At 41.0% G+C, this 16,474-nt stretch overlaps 1 protein-coding gene across 1 annotated transcript; it reads left to right on the forward strand.

Annotated features, from left to right (window-relative positions):
* The first annotated feature begins 1 nt into the window (after nucleotide 1).
* Nucleotides 2-15,362, forward strand: LOC126982452 (beta-1,4-galactosyltransferase 7-like). The gene is made up of 9 exons (XM_050834493.1): nucleotides 2-197; nucleotides 1,900-2,008; nucleotides 2,493-2,631; nucleotides 3,937-4,039; nucleotides 5,451-5,544; nucleotides 9,054-9,277; nucleotides 10,471-10,617; nucleotides 12,657-12,786; nucleotides 15,054-15,362. The coding sequence occupies exons 1-9, from the start codon at nucleotides 184-186 to the stop codon at nucleotides 15,240-15,242; spliced, it is 1,149 nt and encodes a 382-aa protein (XP_050690450.1). The 5' UTR covers nucleotides 2-183; the 3' UTR covers nucleotides 15,243-15,362.
* Nucleotides 15,363-16,474: the final 1,112 nt, after the last annotated feature.

The following is a 16,474-nucleotide window of genomic DNA, read 5'->3' on the forward strand; positions in this document are numbered from 1 at the left end:
AAGAGCAGGCTGGGGACCATGGAGGGGCGGACCCGAGCTTTTGCACAGACAACCCCGTAACAAAAACGCTTCCATGTCTATAACAGTCGCCTCGCAGAGTGCTATAGACGCGTCGGGACATGCAAATAGTCTCTGGAGCGAGCTGTGAGGAGGACGCGCCATGTGAGAAGGGGACACAGCCAGATGACAGTCTTGAGGTGGGTGTAGCAGGCTTTACCTACTTATGTTACTTAATACTTAATGCTCCAAAGTGTGTGAAGTGCTGATAGGGGGAAGGTACAGTGTAGAAGGGAGACCGTACGTAGAGGACGACTTTTTATCTTTTTTTTTTATATATATTTACATGTGTTGTATCTTATCGCTTGAGTGCAGCTGTTATGGTCAATTTCCTCGTGTGTGTGTGTGTGTGTGTGTGTGTTTAGAGAGAGAGAGAGAGAGGAATGGTGCCGGTGTAAGAGTGCTTTTTCACTGTTGTTATTTGTATGTCACTGAAGGTTAAGTATTTCCTACGTACTATGATTACTCCAGAATTACACCCAGAAGACCTTATGGTATTGCTTTCCTTTGTTGCTGTTTACTGTTTCTTTGGTGCTATTTTTCTCCCATTTGATAGTTTTAACCCCTTGACTGCGACTTTCCTACAAGAAGACCTTACCAAGCTACACGAGTGGAGCAATAAGTGGCTGCTACAATTCAATGAAGGAAAATGTAAAGTCACGCACCTTAGGAGGGGATATCCAGCATACCAATACTTCATAGGAAACACTCCACTATCCACCACAGAGGCAGAGAAAGACCTGTGACTATGTGTTATCAGGCTACCAGTGAAAGCCAAATCCGTGCTAGTCGCAGTGGACGGGTTAAGCTCTTTCAAGTGTTTTGAGTCATCATTTGTTGTGCAAATGAAAAATGACCATGATATGACTTGTCAAATATTTACCTTAGGTAGGCTTGGTTAGGCGTCATATCATATCAGCGTGTTATGCACCTGAAAGGTGCCCTGCGCATTATTAATCCAGATCCAGACACATTTTGGCTTACTTTGGCTGAGGAATTCTTAAAAACAGTCTTAACCAAAGCTGCTTATTACCACAGCAGTTTATCTGACATAACCATTTTATTTCAGCTTGAAGAAAGTGTACTTGGCCGTTGCCGAAGTGAGTAACTGCTTGGACTGATAGGATCTGTCCAAAAAAAAGTGTCAAACTCTGGAGTGCAACTGTTGCTAAAATAGATTATTGATGCACATTAGATATAACAAGAGAGAATTTATAATTTGTGCTCCTTATGCAAATATATATGTAAGGTAATAAAATATTACATGACATCGAATTATGCATTCTACATACAGGTAGTGCTCAAGTTACGATGTATGCGGCTTACGACCGCTTGCTCTTACGACCATGTGAATAATATTAGTAATATTGATTAAGTAATGAGATGACATTCCAAATATCCTGCTGTGAATAGTGTAATGGTTTGTTTACACAAAGTTCCTGCACTTCTACCCCCTCACAAAAGTCCAGGAATCGAGAATTGCTACAGTCTGGGGGGCCACGGCCCATTCCTGGACATTTATTGGTCTGGCAATTGCCAGTATTCAGTACTTGTCCCAGACTTTTACCACACTCTGTCCAGCACATTTAAGAAAAATTAACTAAAACAAGTTATTTGAAGACTTGCATTACATATCAACAAAGGACGTGGCGTCTATGGCAGACACAAAGTGCCTGCCATTTTTTTTCAATTCCAGGTGCTTAATTAAGCATGTTATGCTATTGTGAATCATTTACTAATGAACTTTTCTTTCTGTAAAAATCAGTTAATGAAAAATATTGAGACAAGTGTACTATGTAACCTTGTACATCTCTCTACTTCTGCAATATTCTCATCCCACAGACATGACGATCTGAGTGTGAGAAAATGTGTTCGCTATGGAGCCTCAAGAACCCCTGAGACACACAGTTCCCTCTCCCCCACTGCCCCTCACCACCCCCAGCACGTGAGGGTAAGACCAGCAGGGACTCAGCTGGGGGTCTGCATTTACTTTGTAATCACTAGAACAGGGCTACTCAACTGGCAGCCCACTGTCTGAATCTGGACCTTCTGAGATTTGTAGCTGGACCCCAGGCTCCATGAGTAGCAAAATATAATTAAATAACATGAAGGTCCTGGTGATGGATTCTTGCAAGTGTATTTCCTTGACTGATCGTAGGCCCAACAGTCAGTCAAGGATATACCTTTACAAGAATATGTTGCCAGGACCTCCTTGTTATTTAATTATATTTTTCTACTCCTGGACCCTGGGATCCAGCTACATTATTTATCTGGCCCTCTGCATACATTTGAACTTGTCTAACTTGACTTTTGTTCATAATAATCGAGTAGCCCTGCACTAGAAGGTAACAATAAGAATTCTCTCTCTCTCTCTCTCTCTCTCTCTCTCTCTCTCTGAGGATGTGGACAAAATGGGGTATATGCATGTGTTTCAGGTGTGGTTGGTGTGGGAGGTGTGGACAGCCGTTGCCAACATGATACGTCTCCGCAGGCCATCCAGCCTCCTCTGGGCTGCTGGTCTCACTGTCATGTTCTTCTTTTACATTGCTGTGCCTTCCAGCAACTCTCAAACAGGTGTGTGTGTGTGCTTGCATACTTGCTTACATGTGTGTAATTCACCACAATGTCTGATTTTGTACTCATGATCACCAGCCAGTACCCTCCCAGAAAGAGCTTAAAACTCATAGTGATCAGTATTGGCATGGCTGGGACCTCACAACACAATCCATCCCCCTTACTCAAGGAGCTTGGGTGAGGCATTAACCTTGGCTGACTGGGTGAGAGGTGGAGTTGTGTGTATTTACCCAGTTGTAATTTTACAGGGCCTGAGCTATGCTTGTGTGGTCCCGTCTCCATATCTGTACTTGTCCAGTTTTTCCTTAAAGTTGTGCACACTCTTTGCCGATACTACATCTTCACTTAGTCTGTTCCAAACCTCTATGTTTCTTTGTGGGAAACTATATTTTTTTGTCTCAAGCATCTTCCTTTTCTCTATTTTTTACTGTGTCCTTGTGTGTTGCTGGTGTTTCTTACTTCTCTTAGTAGCAACTCCTCATTGTCTACTTTTTCCATTTTATTCCACACTTCATAAATTAGTATTAGGTCTCCCCTTTCTCTTCTTTGTTCCAATGTTAGCAGGTTCATTTCCTTTAACCTTTCTTCATATGACAATCCCTCCAGTTCTGGAACCATCTTCGTTGCCATCCTTTGTATTCTTTCTAGTTTTTTCACGTGTTTCTTCTTATGGGGAGACCACACAATTTCCGCATATTCCATCTTTGGTCTAATCATAGTGGTAATCATCATTTTCATCATATCTTTATCCATGTAGTGGAATGCTATTCCTATATTTCTTACCATTCTATACGTATCTCCGAATATCCTATTAACATGACTCTCTGACTGTTGATTATCTTGTATTATCACTCCCAGATCTCTCTCTTCTTGAACTTTTAATATTTCTCCATCTCCCATTCTATATGTCCACTTTGGTCTCCCTTCACTCTTTCCCATTTCCATTACATGACATTTCTTCACATTAAACTCCATCTCCCATTTCTTACTCCAATCCCAAATCTTATTTAGGTCCTCTTGCAGAATTTCAGTCTTTACTTTTTCTTATGTGTCTCAGCAATTTCGCATCGTCTGCAAACAAGCTCATGTAACTGCTTACTTTCTCCGGCATATCATTTATATATACTAGGAAAAGTATTGGTGCCATGTGTGTGTGTGTGTGTGTTTGGATTAAATCAGATAATAAATCCATGTCATTAAATTATAAAGATCATAAATTATATGTAGGATAGTGGTTGTCTACTAAAAGTCTTTCTTTAGTCCTAAATACTTCTTAGTGTTTAAAAAAAAAAACCCTTCTTTCAGACTCGTGTCACTGTAGTCAGCATCAGCACAGTCTCTCCTCCGGTGTTCAGCACAAGTCATTCTCCAAAGACAAGCACAAGGTGGCTCTGCTCATCCCATTTAGGTTTGGTGCCATTAAGTTTGTGTCAAAATAACTGTGTATGGGCAAGACAGATGTGATGGATGGGAGTAGAGACCCTCTAAACTGGAGAGAGAGAGAGAGAGAGAGAGAGAGAGATGGGCAATGAGTACAAACCTTGCTATTCATTCATAACATTACGTGTACTGTTTTTTTCTTTTTTATACAAACTAACTCGCCAAATGAATGAATTAAGGAATGAATGAGTGGAATGGAATGGAAGGTTTAGTTGATACCTACTCGCAAAAACTCGGTGGGAGGGAGAAAGAAAGCGGAGTGAAGCCAAATGGGGGTTGAGATGGAGGAAAATGGAATAACGATGGAAAGGATGGAAGGAAACTCATAAGAAAGATGGACGAAGAGGAAGAAACTGAGAAAGGGGCAGTAAAGAGAAAGAAACGAGAGAGAGAGAGAGAGAGAATGCATTACGTAAGAGAATTTTATTGTGCTTTATCTGTGTATGGCGCTGCACTAGCAGTGGAGCGGGGCCTGAAACCTCATCAGCTGCATCACCTGGTGCAGTAGGAAAGATAAGGGAGACAGAGCGGGCAGGATAGCAACAGGACATTAAAATACAGGTTTATCAGTAATAAGTTGCTTGCAGAAACTAGATGTTGAATTTTTTTGCTATCCCTACAATTTGAGATGCTCACTACTGTATAACTATCATGAACCCCCCCCCCCCCCTGAAGTTTCTCTTAACTTTGGTACGTTACAGTGTTATTTTGTACCTTTACAGGAGCCTCATGCCCAGTAATATACATTTAGTAGTTCAGACAGCACCATAGGGATGGATTAAATCCAAAACGACCTCCCCAAAATTGTACTCTTCTCTTAGCTCACCCACCAAGTCCCTTGTAAGTTGAGAATCCATAAAGTTGATGAGGTACTAAATTTCTATTTTTCTGATAAACTCAAAAAGGCTATCATTTCATATGATTCCTTCATTCCCAAGTTTCAAACAGAGAGAGAGAGTCTAATGCTGTGTGGATGGTTGTTCTGGATGGATGGTTGAAGAGAGAGAGAGTCTAATGCTGTGTGGATGGTTGTTCTGGATGGATGGTTGAAGAGAGAGAGAGAGAGTCTAATGCTGTGTGGATGGTTGTTCTGGATGGATGGTTGAAGAGAGAGAGAGAGAGAGAGAGAGAGAGAGAGAGAGAGAGAGAGAGAGTCTAATGCTGTGTGGATGGTTGTTCTGGATGGATGGTTGAAGAGAGAGAGAGAGAGTCTAATGCTGTGTGGATGGTTGAAGAGAGAGAATATTCAGCCCATATCAAACTCCCAACTATTACTGGAACATAATCACACAGCACAAATTGCAAAGATTTATTTATTTATTCCAAATAGCAATGATTTACTTCAAATGTTATATAATCATTTTTTTTTTCAATTCCAGAGATCGCTTTGAAGAGTTAGTTGAGTTTGTTCCACACATTCATAACTTTCTAAGCAGCCAGCACAAAAACCATCACATTTTCATTATTAATCAGGTAAGTACGGCTCTTTCTCAGTTTCTTTAGCTGGAGGAAACTGATTCTGTTATAATACCTTATTTTTGTCGTTTCATTTAAGCATCTGTTTATTTCTATTTCTGTGATTAATTTTCTCTGTTTAATTAATACTTTTACTGCGGCCTACCATCTTGTCTCAACCCTCACCCACCTCATCATGAGACCTAAACGGGTGCTTATCAGACCCTAAGTTTTCTGACATGGACAACCCTCCTGCCTTGTCTCATTTTGATTTCATTACTAATAATTATAAGATGCTCTACACATTGTATATTATTATGCTATACGTTTAGATAGGTTAGTGCGCTGTGTTACTGGACAATACAATCGACCCTCAAATAGTGCGGTTTCCAATAGTTCGGTTTCGGTTTTATGTGGATTTTCATAGAAGATTTTTTTTAGGATTTTTAAATTTCCTGACGAGCAAGAAATTTAAAAATCCTTAAAAGATCTTCTATGACAGTCCATTTAAAACCAAAATCGAACTATTGGAAACCGCACTATTTGATGGACGACTGTAAATGGTATGGTGTTGTTAGGTTGACACCATTCTTGTTAGGTCTCTTAGGGTTGGTGTGAAATAAAACAGGTATCGTAGCTTGACCTGATGAATTGCTGGAAGTACAGGTGGCAAGAGAGGTGGACGTTGTGTGCTGTCTGAGTGGTGATTTGAACTGCCCAACGAGTAAAGCCCAGAGGTGACGAGAGAGTGATGCCAGTTCATGATTTATTTTCGCCATAATCCAGTTCATAATTTAACCATCTTACAGTAATAATAATAATAATAAAGGGCTTACAGTGTGGCTGTTTACTAAGCAGTGAGCAATCTTAAGTTTTTGTCGTGTAATCACTTTTATATTCATTAGGTTAAGATGAGGTTCTGTAAGTCAATAGAGAGTTTTCATTATGTGGCGATATATTGCCATTATTACCGAATTGCTGAGTAAATAACTACACAAAATTTACTTGTTTGCTTCACAAAATTAGTTCACTACATCAGCCTTACTCACTGAGAATTGGTCATAAATAGCCCTAACCAAAATTTCATTCTTATGGTGGTATACAGTTTGCTAGAATACTGTAATCAATATGAATTAAGGATTTTATCAGTTCTTTGGTACATATGTAGGTGGGGTTTGAAGTTACAAACACTTGGAGGGTAAAATTACATCACTTACCCTTCTTATCGTGAACATTTGCATTTTTTGTAGATACAGGGAGCCCTGGAACCGCATACCCATAGATAAGGTCACTGGCTGTTTATGGGAGAACTCCTGACAGAGCAATAGACCAATGGAATATATTACTGGAAGAAATGTGTAGCAACAACATTCACAGTTGTGTAAGACTAATTATTTTAAACACACACACACACACACACACACACACACACACACACACACACACATTCACGCATGGATGTATGCACACACACACACGCACACACACACATATAATGAATGAGTAAATTAGTAAATAACATTAAACAACACTAGCTCACTCTTATCTTAGTTCAGTTATGCTCAGATTCATTTGAATAAGATAAGAGTTAACATAGCTGATTTTTCTGCGAGTTGTCTTAGAAAGTCATGGTTGGCTTGAGAAATCTTATATATTTCGTCTTGTTTGCAAGTTGTTCAAGAAAATCATAATAAATCTGACCGGACATTTTCTTAAACCAATCATGTGTTATGTTGTTAAAGCTGATACATGAGTTGAAGAAGAAAAAAATTAGATGACCAGTGATCTTCAACATTTCTGAATTATCAAGGGTTTGATGTGCTAGTTACTCTTTGGTACCAAACTAACAAATTACACTGAAAACCCCTTTGACATGTAAGGCATCCGGAGGTAAAGGGGTGACATCACCAAATCTGGCATTTTTAGTTAAGTGTACCATGCACACACATTTTCTATGATTTCCAAAAACAGGGCAAGGTATACTAACCCTTATAACAAGAGAATCGAGGGTGTACCAGTAATAAGTACGAACAAAAATCCTTTATTATCATGTCGTTGTTGTCGGAGGTAAAGAGACGGCATCACCAGCAGCATGAGAACCAATGAGGCGCTGGTTCTCCTGTGCTGCCCGCTGCTCCGCCAATCACAGGCCACACCGCCCACTAAGCGGGGCATCCGAGTTAAAGCCTGGGAAGTAAACATTGTCCTCAGGGATTCCTCGCAGTATTATTTTAACAATTCATAAAAAAAAAATCAGCTTTTTGGTTTAAAATGAAATGGTTCATACCATAGTTTAGGTGAACAACATAGATTTTAAAAATCCACACAATATGGATATTTCAATTATCATAACCAATTTCGAATTGGGATATAAAAATTTAGCAATAAAATTGCTTTATTTTTCAATACAAAGGGAAAAAAAATGTTCTTAATATACAGCTAGGTCATACAATTAAAATGAATACAAACAATACCTTCGTAAGTCAAGAGTAAAGTGTAGTACACATAGCTAAACTTTGAATGCGATTTACTCAAAACTAGGTTTTTGTGAGGTCGCCCCGGCCTTAACCTCCAGATGCCTCATATGCAAAGCTGGCTTAGCACAAGCTTGTCTGGTGCCTGTTTCACAAATATACTTCCTACCCTACTTATTTTTCACACAAGCCGAGTTTGATATAATCTTTTCTCTCACATGAGCTAAGGTTTTAGTTACTATTTTTACACTGTAATAATTTAGACTACATCTACTTTATTCACTTACTTTAAGTCCTCCTCAGAGCTGGGTGTTTAGGTCAGGGCAACACACACCTTATGCATACCCTTCTTACCCTGCACTGTTGTGATGGAAGCACTTGCTGGGGTAGAGTGCTGTACATATAGTGAAGTAACGCTATCACTATAAATCACTCTCACTACTACTGTCACTCCTCACAATGTATTCATCACTGCTGTCATTGAACTCAGAATAATCTTCTTTCCATCCTGTCCTTAACTCCTGATGCGTCACTGTGTTTCCCTGTGTTTTCCTCAGAGGTTCTGGGTGTGGACTCCATGGCAGCTCAGTGAGGACTAATGACCTCATCTCAAATCCATGAGGGTCAGATATGTTGGTAGACAGCTCAGCAAGTCAAAGAACCTGCAAAGTTTGAGCCATACATTCAAATTAGGGGTGAGGAAGAGTCTGATTAACCCGGTAGCAGCGGGGATCATGTTTCTTAATGGTCCCCCAAGCGAGAAAAATGAGAAAAAATCACCCCTCACACAAACCATTTCATAATATATATCAAAGCATTTGTGATCAGATTATGTATCATCTATTTTGGGGGGTTTAAATCGTGGCACAAATTTGGCCTGTCGCTGCTACATGGTAAACCCACAAATTTGTCCTGTCGCTGCTACCGGGTTAAATAAATGATCATCTGTGTGGACTGCAGCGGGTTTGATTAAATAAATGATGGCTGTCGTTTAAGGGTTAAATGTTTTCCTTTAGCAATGACTTCAATAATTTTAACAGGGAATATTTTCAGGTCGACAACCTTCGCTTTAACCGAGCCTCTCTGCTCAACGTGGGCTTCTTGGAGTCGGGTGTAGACTGTGACTATGTTGCCATGCATGACGTTGATCTCCTACCTGTGAATACAGCACTGATTTACCAGTTCCCGGATGAGGGCCCGTACCACGTTGCTGCCCCACACCTGCATCCAAGATACCATTACCCAACATTTATTGGTGGTATTCTTTTGGTTAGAAGGTGAGAAACAAATGTCCACCACCAGCAAGTTTTTTTTCTTCTTTTCATTATTTTTACAAGATTTCTACATTGGAAGGTGGTATAAAATTGGGGGAAGGCACTCTGGGGGACAATGGCACATATAGTGGGCACCACAGTTGTTTTTCACCCAGGAAAACCCATCATTTACTACTCAGGATATGTTTATGGAAAAAAGTATCACGAGGTGAACCAAGACGAGCTATAATTTGGTGTTTTCAGATTTTACTTTGGACGCGTATTTTCAAAGATAGTTTTTTTTGCTTATTTCTTGATGAACAACTGATACAAGGTGTAGAGTTTGCCGGAGAATGTGTGGGCCTAACATTCATGGCGCCATGGACAACGTTGGTTCGAATCCCCACGCTACCACCTGGGATTTTTCAGTCACTGCCGAGTCCAGAAGACCACCCATCAACCTGGACTCTTGAAGATACTGTCCAAGTGAATCAAGAATGAGCTCTGGGGGGGCAGCATGAGCCAAGAATAACTGGCGTCACTATAAAAAATTGCATGCGCCATGACGTGTTTGGGACTACCACCAGGCCCAAGAAGAAAGCTTGCCAGAGCAGAGGGCTCATTAGGCTGAGTATTTTGAGCACTTGTATATGGCAGACCCTCCAAATGGGCAGCTTCCAGTTGCAAATGGTGGTTGCTGTTCCACTCATAAATGAAAGCTCACCCTCTCTTGACTAGGTCAGAGAGACAGTGGCAAGATAGAGGGGTGGAAAGGCAGCTGGTATTTGTAACACCAGTGCAGAGCTGTTCAACGGTGAAGGATACAATGATCCACAAGTTGCATGCAATCTGGTACCATTCCTTCTGACTAGAGGAAGGGGCTGGTTATCCCATCTGGAAAGGTGAAGGGGAGTGCTAGGACTGCAACAACTACCAAATGAAATGGATTGATGGAGTTGATAAGTACTGTAAGATAAGTTAGTAGGCATGGGGTTGAGTGTGCCGAGATGGAATGTCACAACAGGGAAAACTAGACTTAGCTGTGGCCTCCCCTTTGAGGGCATCGGAGATAGGCAGATAGTCAGCATCTCTAGTTTGAATGGTTAATTTACTGCAAACACAAAGAGCAAATGACAATGATTATCAGAAAATTCTTGAGACCTTTAAAGTATGTTTACTTGGTGCTCTTCACCAAGTTGCTGTTGCTTTTGTTCCAGGGAGCACTTCCGGCAGGTGGACGGCCTCAGCAACAAGTACTGGGGTTGGGGCCTCGAGGATGACGAGTTCTACGCAAGACTCAAAGAAGCTAAATTGGAAATATTCCGCCCGGGCAACCTCACCTCAGGAATCAAAGACACCTTCAGGTGACCATTACTTGTTTGCTCAAGATAGTCTCCATTAAGATATCTTCAAGTCAGCTGTTTATTATTCTTTTTTGTATAATACTGTATTTACCTAGGTGAGGCGTACATTATAAGACATGCTCATATTAGCTTGTCTCCAAGTCTAATCATGTCAGACTCCTTAAATTCTAGTTCCACGTTTTTCCTTGTGTTAGTAGTTCTGTTTGGAAAGCTAAATTTCTTGATATTGTGCACAGTTTTTTTTTAATGTTTTTATTTTGCCCCCTTGTCATTTTATTGTCAGTCTTGAACAAATCTTAAAAACTTATATCTCATAACTGTCTCTTCCTGTTTACTCTTTAATTCTGGTTCTGTTATCTCTCTTCATTAGTTAGATACTGTAGACTTGATATCCACTTAGTTGCTGCTCTCTCTATTCCAAATTCTTTTTAGGCAGTCACACTACTGATGCATATTCCAGTCCAGATCTCATTATATGAAATTACCATAAATTTTCTTCACATTTCTTGCCGAGTACTATTTTTGATGTTGCTGCCATCCTGTAAGTTATTCATTTGATAGTTGATATGTTTTCAGGTGACAAGTTATTTTGGATCAGCACTCCCACATCCCTCGTTTTCGTATCTTTGTTATTTCTTAAATTTCTTTGACCTTTAGTTATTATTTTTTGATTTGTCACCATTTTGGTATACAAAAAGGGGTTACAGACCCCACCCCAAACAGTCCAGACTTGAGATTGGACCAACTGTTACCTGTGGTACGGGTAACAGTCAGTCAGAGGGCACAGAATCCTTGATAAAAAATAACCCCACCACCCACTCACATGGACTCAAAAGCTAGCCATTTAAGGTTGCTGCTCATCAAATTTTGCCCAGTTTAATGCTTCCCCTGCACAGCACATAATAACCCAGTGAAACCCTCTTCCTCATGTACAGTCCTAGCATATTGACTCAAGGCCATCTAGACAGGAGGCCTCTTCACTCCCTCAGTGACGTCAGTTGGGTAGGGATAGCGGTCAGGTCAACCTGGGCTGCTGTGAAGCCTCAACCTCACTGTATTCCTTCTGTTGTTTGTTTGTTTATTAGTATTATTACTTGTTTTAACATACATAATGAAAAGATAACTGACTGCAAACAAATAATTTATTCATTAAGTATGCATAATAGTGATAATGATACATATACATCAATTGAAACTTATCAGCGAAGTCTTAAATGTTAAAGAACAATGTCAAGACATCTGAGCTTCTTGATGGCTCAAGGAATATACATATGTAAGTGTAACACACACACACAGTATAATAATACGTATACCTTGCCACGAAGCAAGGCTTTGCCGTTTATTTAAAAAATCATGTTATTCTTTTTTTCACATATATTATGCATAGCATATCTAAAGAATCACATCATGTTCATACTATATTCATCAGTAATTAGTCATACCATATACATAATCATATCACAGTCACATTCCTCTCATAACGCATCATATTCACATCAATAAATATTTATATTCATATATAATACATGTGTAACACAGGCTATTTTATAAACAATATTACTGGCTGTTATAATGCCTGACAAATCCTCATCTTCCTTTATGTAATACACCCGTAATGGATTTTATACCTACTGACTGTACTAACTATACTTATCTCACAATGCTGAACATATCATGTAGCTACTTAATTTGTTTGTTGCTTCGTTGGTGTCATGCAGCCACTTGGCGGACACCTCCTTGTCTTGGGGGAAGGAAAACACGATCACTCTGGGTCCAGTTTTGAAGTTTCCTTCACAGTAAGGCACACAGCACTTGTATGGCAGCATTATCTTGGTAATAGGCACAAATAATGTTAATGTTTACAAGTTTTTCACTGATTTTGGAGTAAATAATGCACAAAACACAGAGCGTGACCTCTCCTGACCACAGCTGACCCGACACTACCTAGCACTACCTGGCCTACGTCACAGCCTACTCACCCCCCCAGTGAAGAGGCCTCCCCCTCTAGATGCCCTTGATTGACTCCTCTCCCCCTTCAGGCACATCCATGATCGGCGGCGGCGACGGCGGGACATGGTTAAGTGTTACAACCAGCAGGAAGTGACGCGCCACCGTGACCGCCAAACTGGCCTCTCCACAGTCAAGTACAGTGTCCAGAGTAGGAGGGAGGTGGGTCAGAGTCCTAATTTATTTCCCACAATGCATACGGCCGTTTCTCAAGAATAGGGTATTAAATTTTTTCTGTTTTTGTTTGACACTGAGATGCTAAGATGTCCACTTGATATTATGGTAGGTCAAAGAGTGCTTTTTTGGGGGACATTGAGGAATATAGATGTCTGCTGCTGGAGTTGATGAGGTGAGCCAGTATAGGAGTTCAGCCCTGAGACTTTAGCTCTTCCAAAGAAATGGAAAGGTTGAAGTATACCTTGGGATTCATATTTCTGATTGCAGTGTATCCCCTTACCAAGATGTGTGAGCTTAAGGAGAAAGAAATATTCTATGCCATGTTTGACTACTGTATAGTCAACCAGTGCCCCCTGCATGACACACTCATTGTCTTGGGTGACTGAAATGCAGTTACTGGCTAGTGTAATGCATTCACGATCTTGACTCCTGATGCCTCCTGACGTTAGAAAATGTCGCACTGCTAGACGTACGTTACGACCATTGTAAATAGATCTCCTTGAATGGTGACCATTGCCTATGTCAAAACGACATTGTTGAGATGAACATCCAATGGTTGTAGTTTATTGCCGATGTATGACAGATGTCGGGGAGGGCGCCAATCGTTTTGAAATTTCCTAAAACGTTGGCGTGTGGCCTGACGCGATGGCGATGCCACAAACAATCCCCGGGATAACTTGGAGGTAGTCGGGAAGAGGCATGGCAACCACTGTAGATGGCAACATTTTCTAACATCGGGAGGTGTTGGGAGTCAAGATCGTGAATGTGTGACAGTAGCCTAAGAGTTGTTTGTTGGTTCCCATTGTTCTGGCACCAGAATTATGAACAGTTCTTGCCTTCTAAACTTTGCAAAGTCTAGAAGGCTGAGGATTGTGGGTTCCTGGTTCCAGAGACACCTCGCTGCTGGACTTGGTATAGCAGTGAGGTGAGTGAGTGGTCATGGTTGTGATTGGATGTGTTGCGTCTTGCTCCACGTGCTAAGTGCTTTGTTGACATGGCTGGCAGGGCCAAGGGCGTGAGGGATTTGTTACATTTGTGAGGATTTCACAGGCAAGAAGTGGACTGGATGCTGTTTGTGTCCTAAATGGGGTTTTTTACGTCACAACCTATTTCTCCGGTGGGCTTCTTCCTGGTGGGGCCTGATGGTCGGCCCAGCCCGTTCTGGCGCAGGTGAATGTTTATAGTGGCGCCATCTTGTGTTGGCTCATGCTGCCCCCTGGAACTCATCTTTGAGCCTCTCCTTGGAGAGGTTATCTAGAGCCCTGGTTGATGGGTGGTCTTCAGGCCAGCATGTGGGTAGTCTTAGGCCACTAGGCGGTTACTGAAAAACCTCATCTGTGCGGCGGCCAGGATTTGAACCCGTGTCCCTCCTGGAGCTCCTGAACACGGGGCCATCATGCTAACCACTCAGCCACCGCCTATCTGGAATTAAGCAGGATAATATACCTAAAATTAATTGGATTTGCGCCCCATGCCTCCATAAAGCATCTCTGGCTACCAAAATTGTGGAGAAATTGGATGAATTCAAGCAAGAATTATCTAAATAAATATCTGTGGTTCAAGATGAAATTGAAAGAGCTGATTTACAAGAATTATGACAAAGTTGAAATTAGAATGGGGAATATACACAGTGAGAGACAGGTACCATGCAATTATATGTTACCATTGTCAGAGATATGGCCATCTTGAAGCCAACTGTACTGACAAGACCAATGGAGAAGGCCCAAAATGTTTCAAATGCGCTGACGATCATAAATCTAAGGAGTGTGCCATGGTTGAGAAGAAATGCATAAATTGTGTGAGGTACAAGAAGCCTGAAATCTTCCACTCAGCGAATGACCAGTGTTGTGTAGTGTTGTACAGACTGAAATTGAGAGAATTCGTAACATAACTGATCATGGCTATTAATTAGTGTTTATACTCAAAGACAAAGTTGGAAGGCTTCGTTTAGTCGGCGCAATATCTGTGGTCATATGCTGGAGAGAGACAGAAGGGGAAGGAATTATAGGATTGAAGTCTGCAGGCAAATCAAATGGATTAATCCGAGTCAGTCACTTTTAAAAGGTCTCATTCATATTTTGTAATAATCAAGCCTTCCACAGCAAACTTTCTCTAATGCATAGTAACAGCAGTCCAATTATTATTTCTGGTTTGAATAAAGGCGATTCTCCTTATTTTTTGTTGATGAGCTCAGATCATTAATCGAGGCACCCTGACTTTTCTCAATTTAATAACATTTTTGTTTGTTTCAGATGACCATTGACGGTGCTCCCTTCACTCTGCTGAATGTCGTGCTGGAGTGTGACAAGGAGGTCACTCCCTGGTGTGACTGCACAGAGAATGTTGGAAATACTCCAAGGTCACAACAGTCTTTCTCAAAGTCAGAAGATGTTATTGTTCCTAAGTTGAATCGTAAGAAACATTTAAGTCAGGATGGCTGAGCCATTGTTAACGTCCTCCAACAAGGAGGAAAGTTGGAGATTCCATTGCCATTTTATATTATTATATTACTGTTATGATGTAATTATAACAATGTTAATACAATAAAATTTAAAAGTAATTATGAAGCTTTTTAATGTAAAAGTCTCTCTTAGAAAAGTTAAAAAAGAAATTGATCCTTTAATGTACCAATGATGGGTTTGCCCCTCACCTGTGTCTGAGGCTCAGACCTATGGATGATGTGTTTGTCAGTCATTTGAAAAGTAATTTTTGACCAAGTGGCCAGGGGCAGGGGGGCTTGACCATGAAGTGGTGCCACACTTTGCATTAGTCTGTTGTTCTTGCCAACTCACAAGGAGTACCTGCACTCCACTACGAAAACAAGCGTAATTGAACCAAGGCTCATGCTAAACCTCTCTCCTGCTAAAAAAGCATGAGTAGTAGAGGAAGAACATGGAATGTGCGCCTCTATCCCATAGACAATCACCTCTGCAATGCGCTGGGCACACACAGAGGGGTCTCTGCCCTGGAAGCAGGAATCATTCCACGGAAAATCGGAGGAGTAAATCCTCAGGTCGTCCCGCCGAGCTGAAGCATAATGCCAGAACCACAGTCTCTTCGGTGGGCCCAGAGGCTGTACAGGAGCGATAAGATTGGAAAGAATACAGAAACAAGTTTGTGATCAGAGGAGCCCAGTTAAGACAACAGTTTGACAATAAGCTGAAGGATTAGAGGTTAGAAAAAGGTCTAGTTAAGCGAGTCTATGGTAGCCAGGGATACATGTAGGGTGCTGAACCAACTGCTCTTGATCAATGAGGACAGCAAAGTTGTAGGCTTGTTCACCAGGCTGGTATGTGTTAAGAATGAAAGCCAAAGCTGGTGGTGAACACTGAAATCTCCGGGGATGGAGGTTTCAGCGAAGGGAGAGTGAGTCAAGATCTACTCCACTTTGGAATTTAGATAGTCAATGAATTTTACAAAGTTGGTAGAGTTAGGTGAGAAATATACAGCGAATGTTACTGAAGTTGATGAGAAAGTTGGAAGAACTATTAAGATACTTTCTGTCGACATCAGAAGTGGAGTCCAACCTGGGGATATTTATGGTCCGCTCTCCAGATGACTCCGAGGCTGGGTTATTATTAACTGTGATAATAAATTTAAATATTTTTTTTAGGAAATAGTGTGTGTGTGTGTTGCGTGTATGTAGTGTGGTGTGGAAAGTAAGAGAATTTGC

The sequence above is a fragment of the Eriocheir sinensis genome, chromosome 51 (assembly GCF_024679095.1).
Source record: "Eriocheir sinensis breed Jianghai 21 chromosome 51, ASM2467909v1, whole genome shotgun sequence".
In the NCBI taxonomy this organism is placed as follows: domain Eukaryota; kingdom Metazoa; phylum Arthropoda; class Malacostraca; order Decapoda; family Varunidae; genus Eriocheir; species Eriocheir sinensis.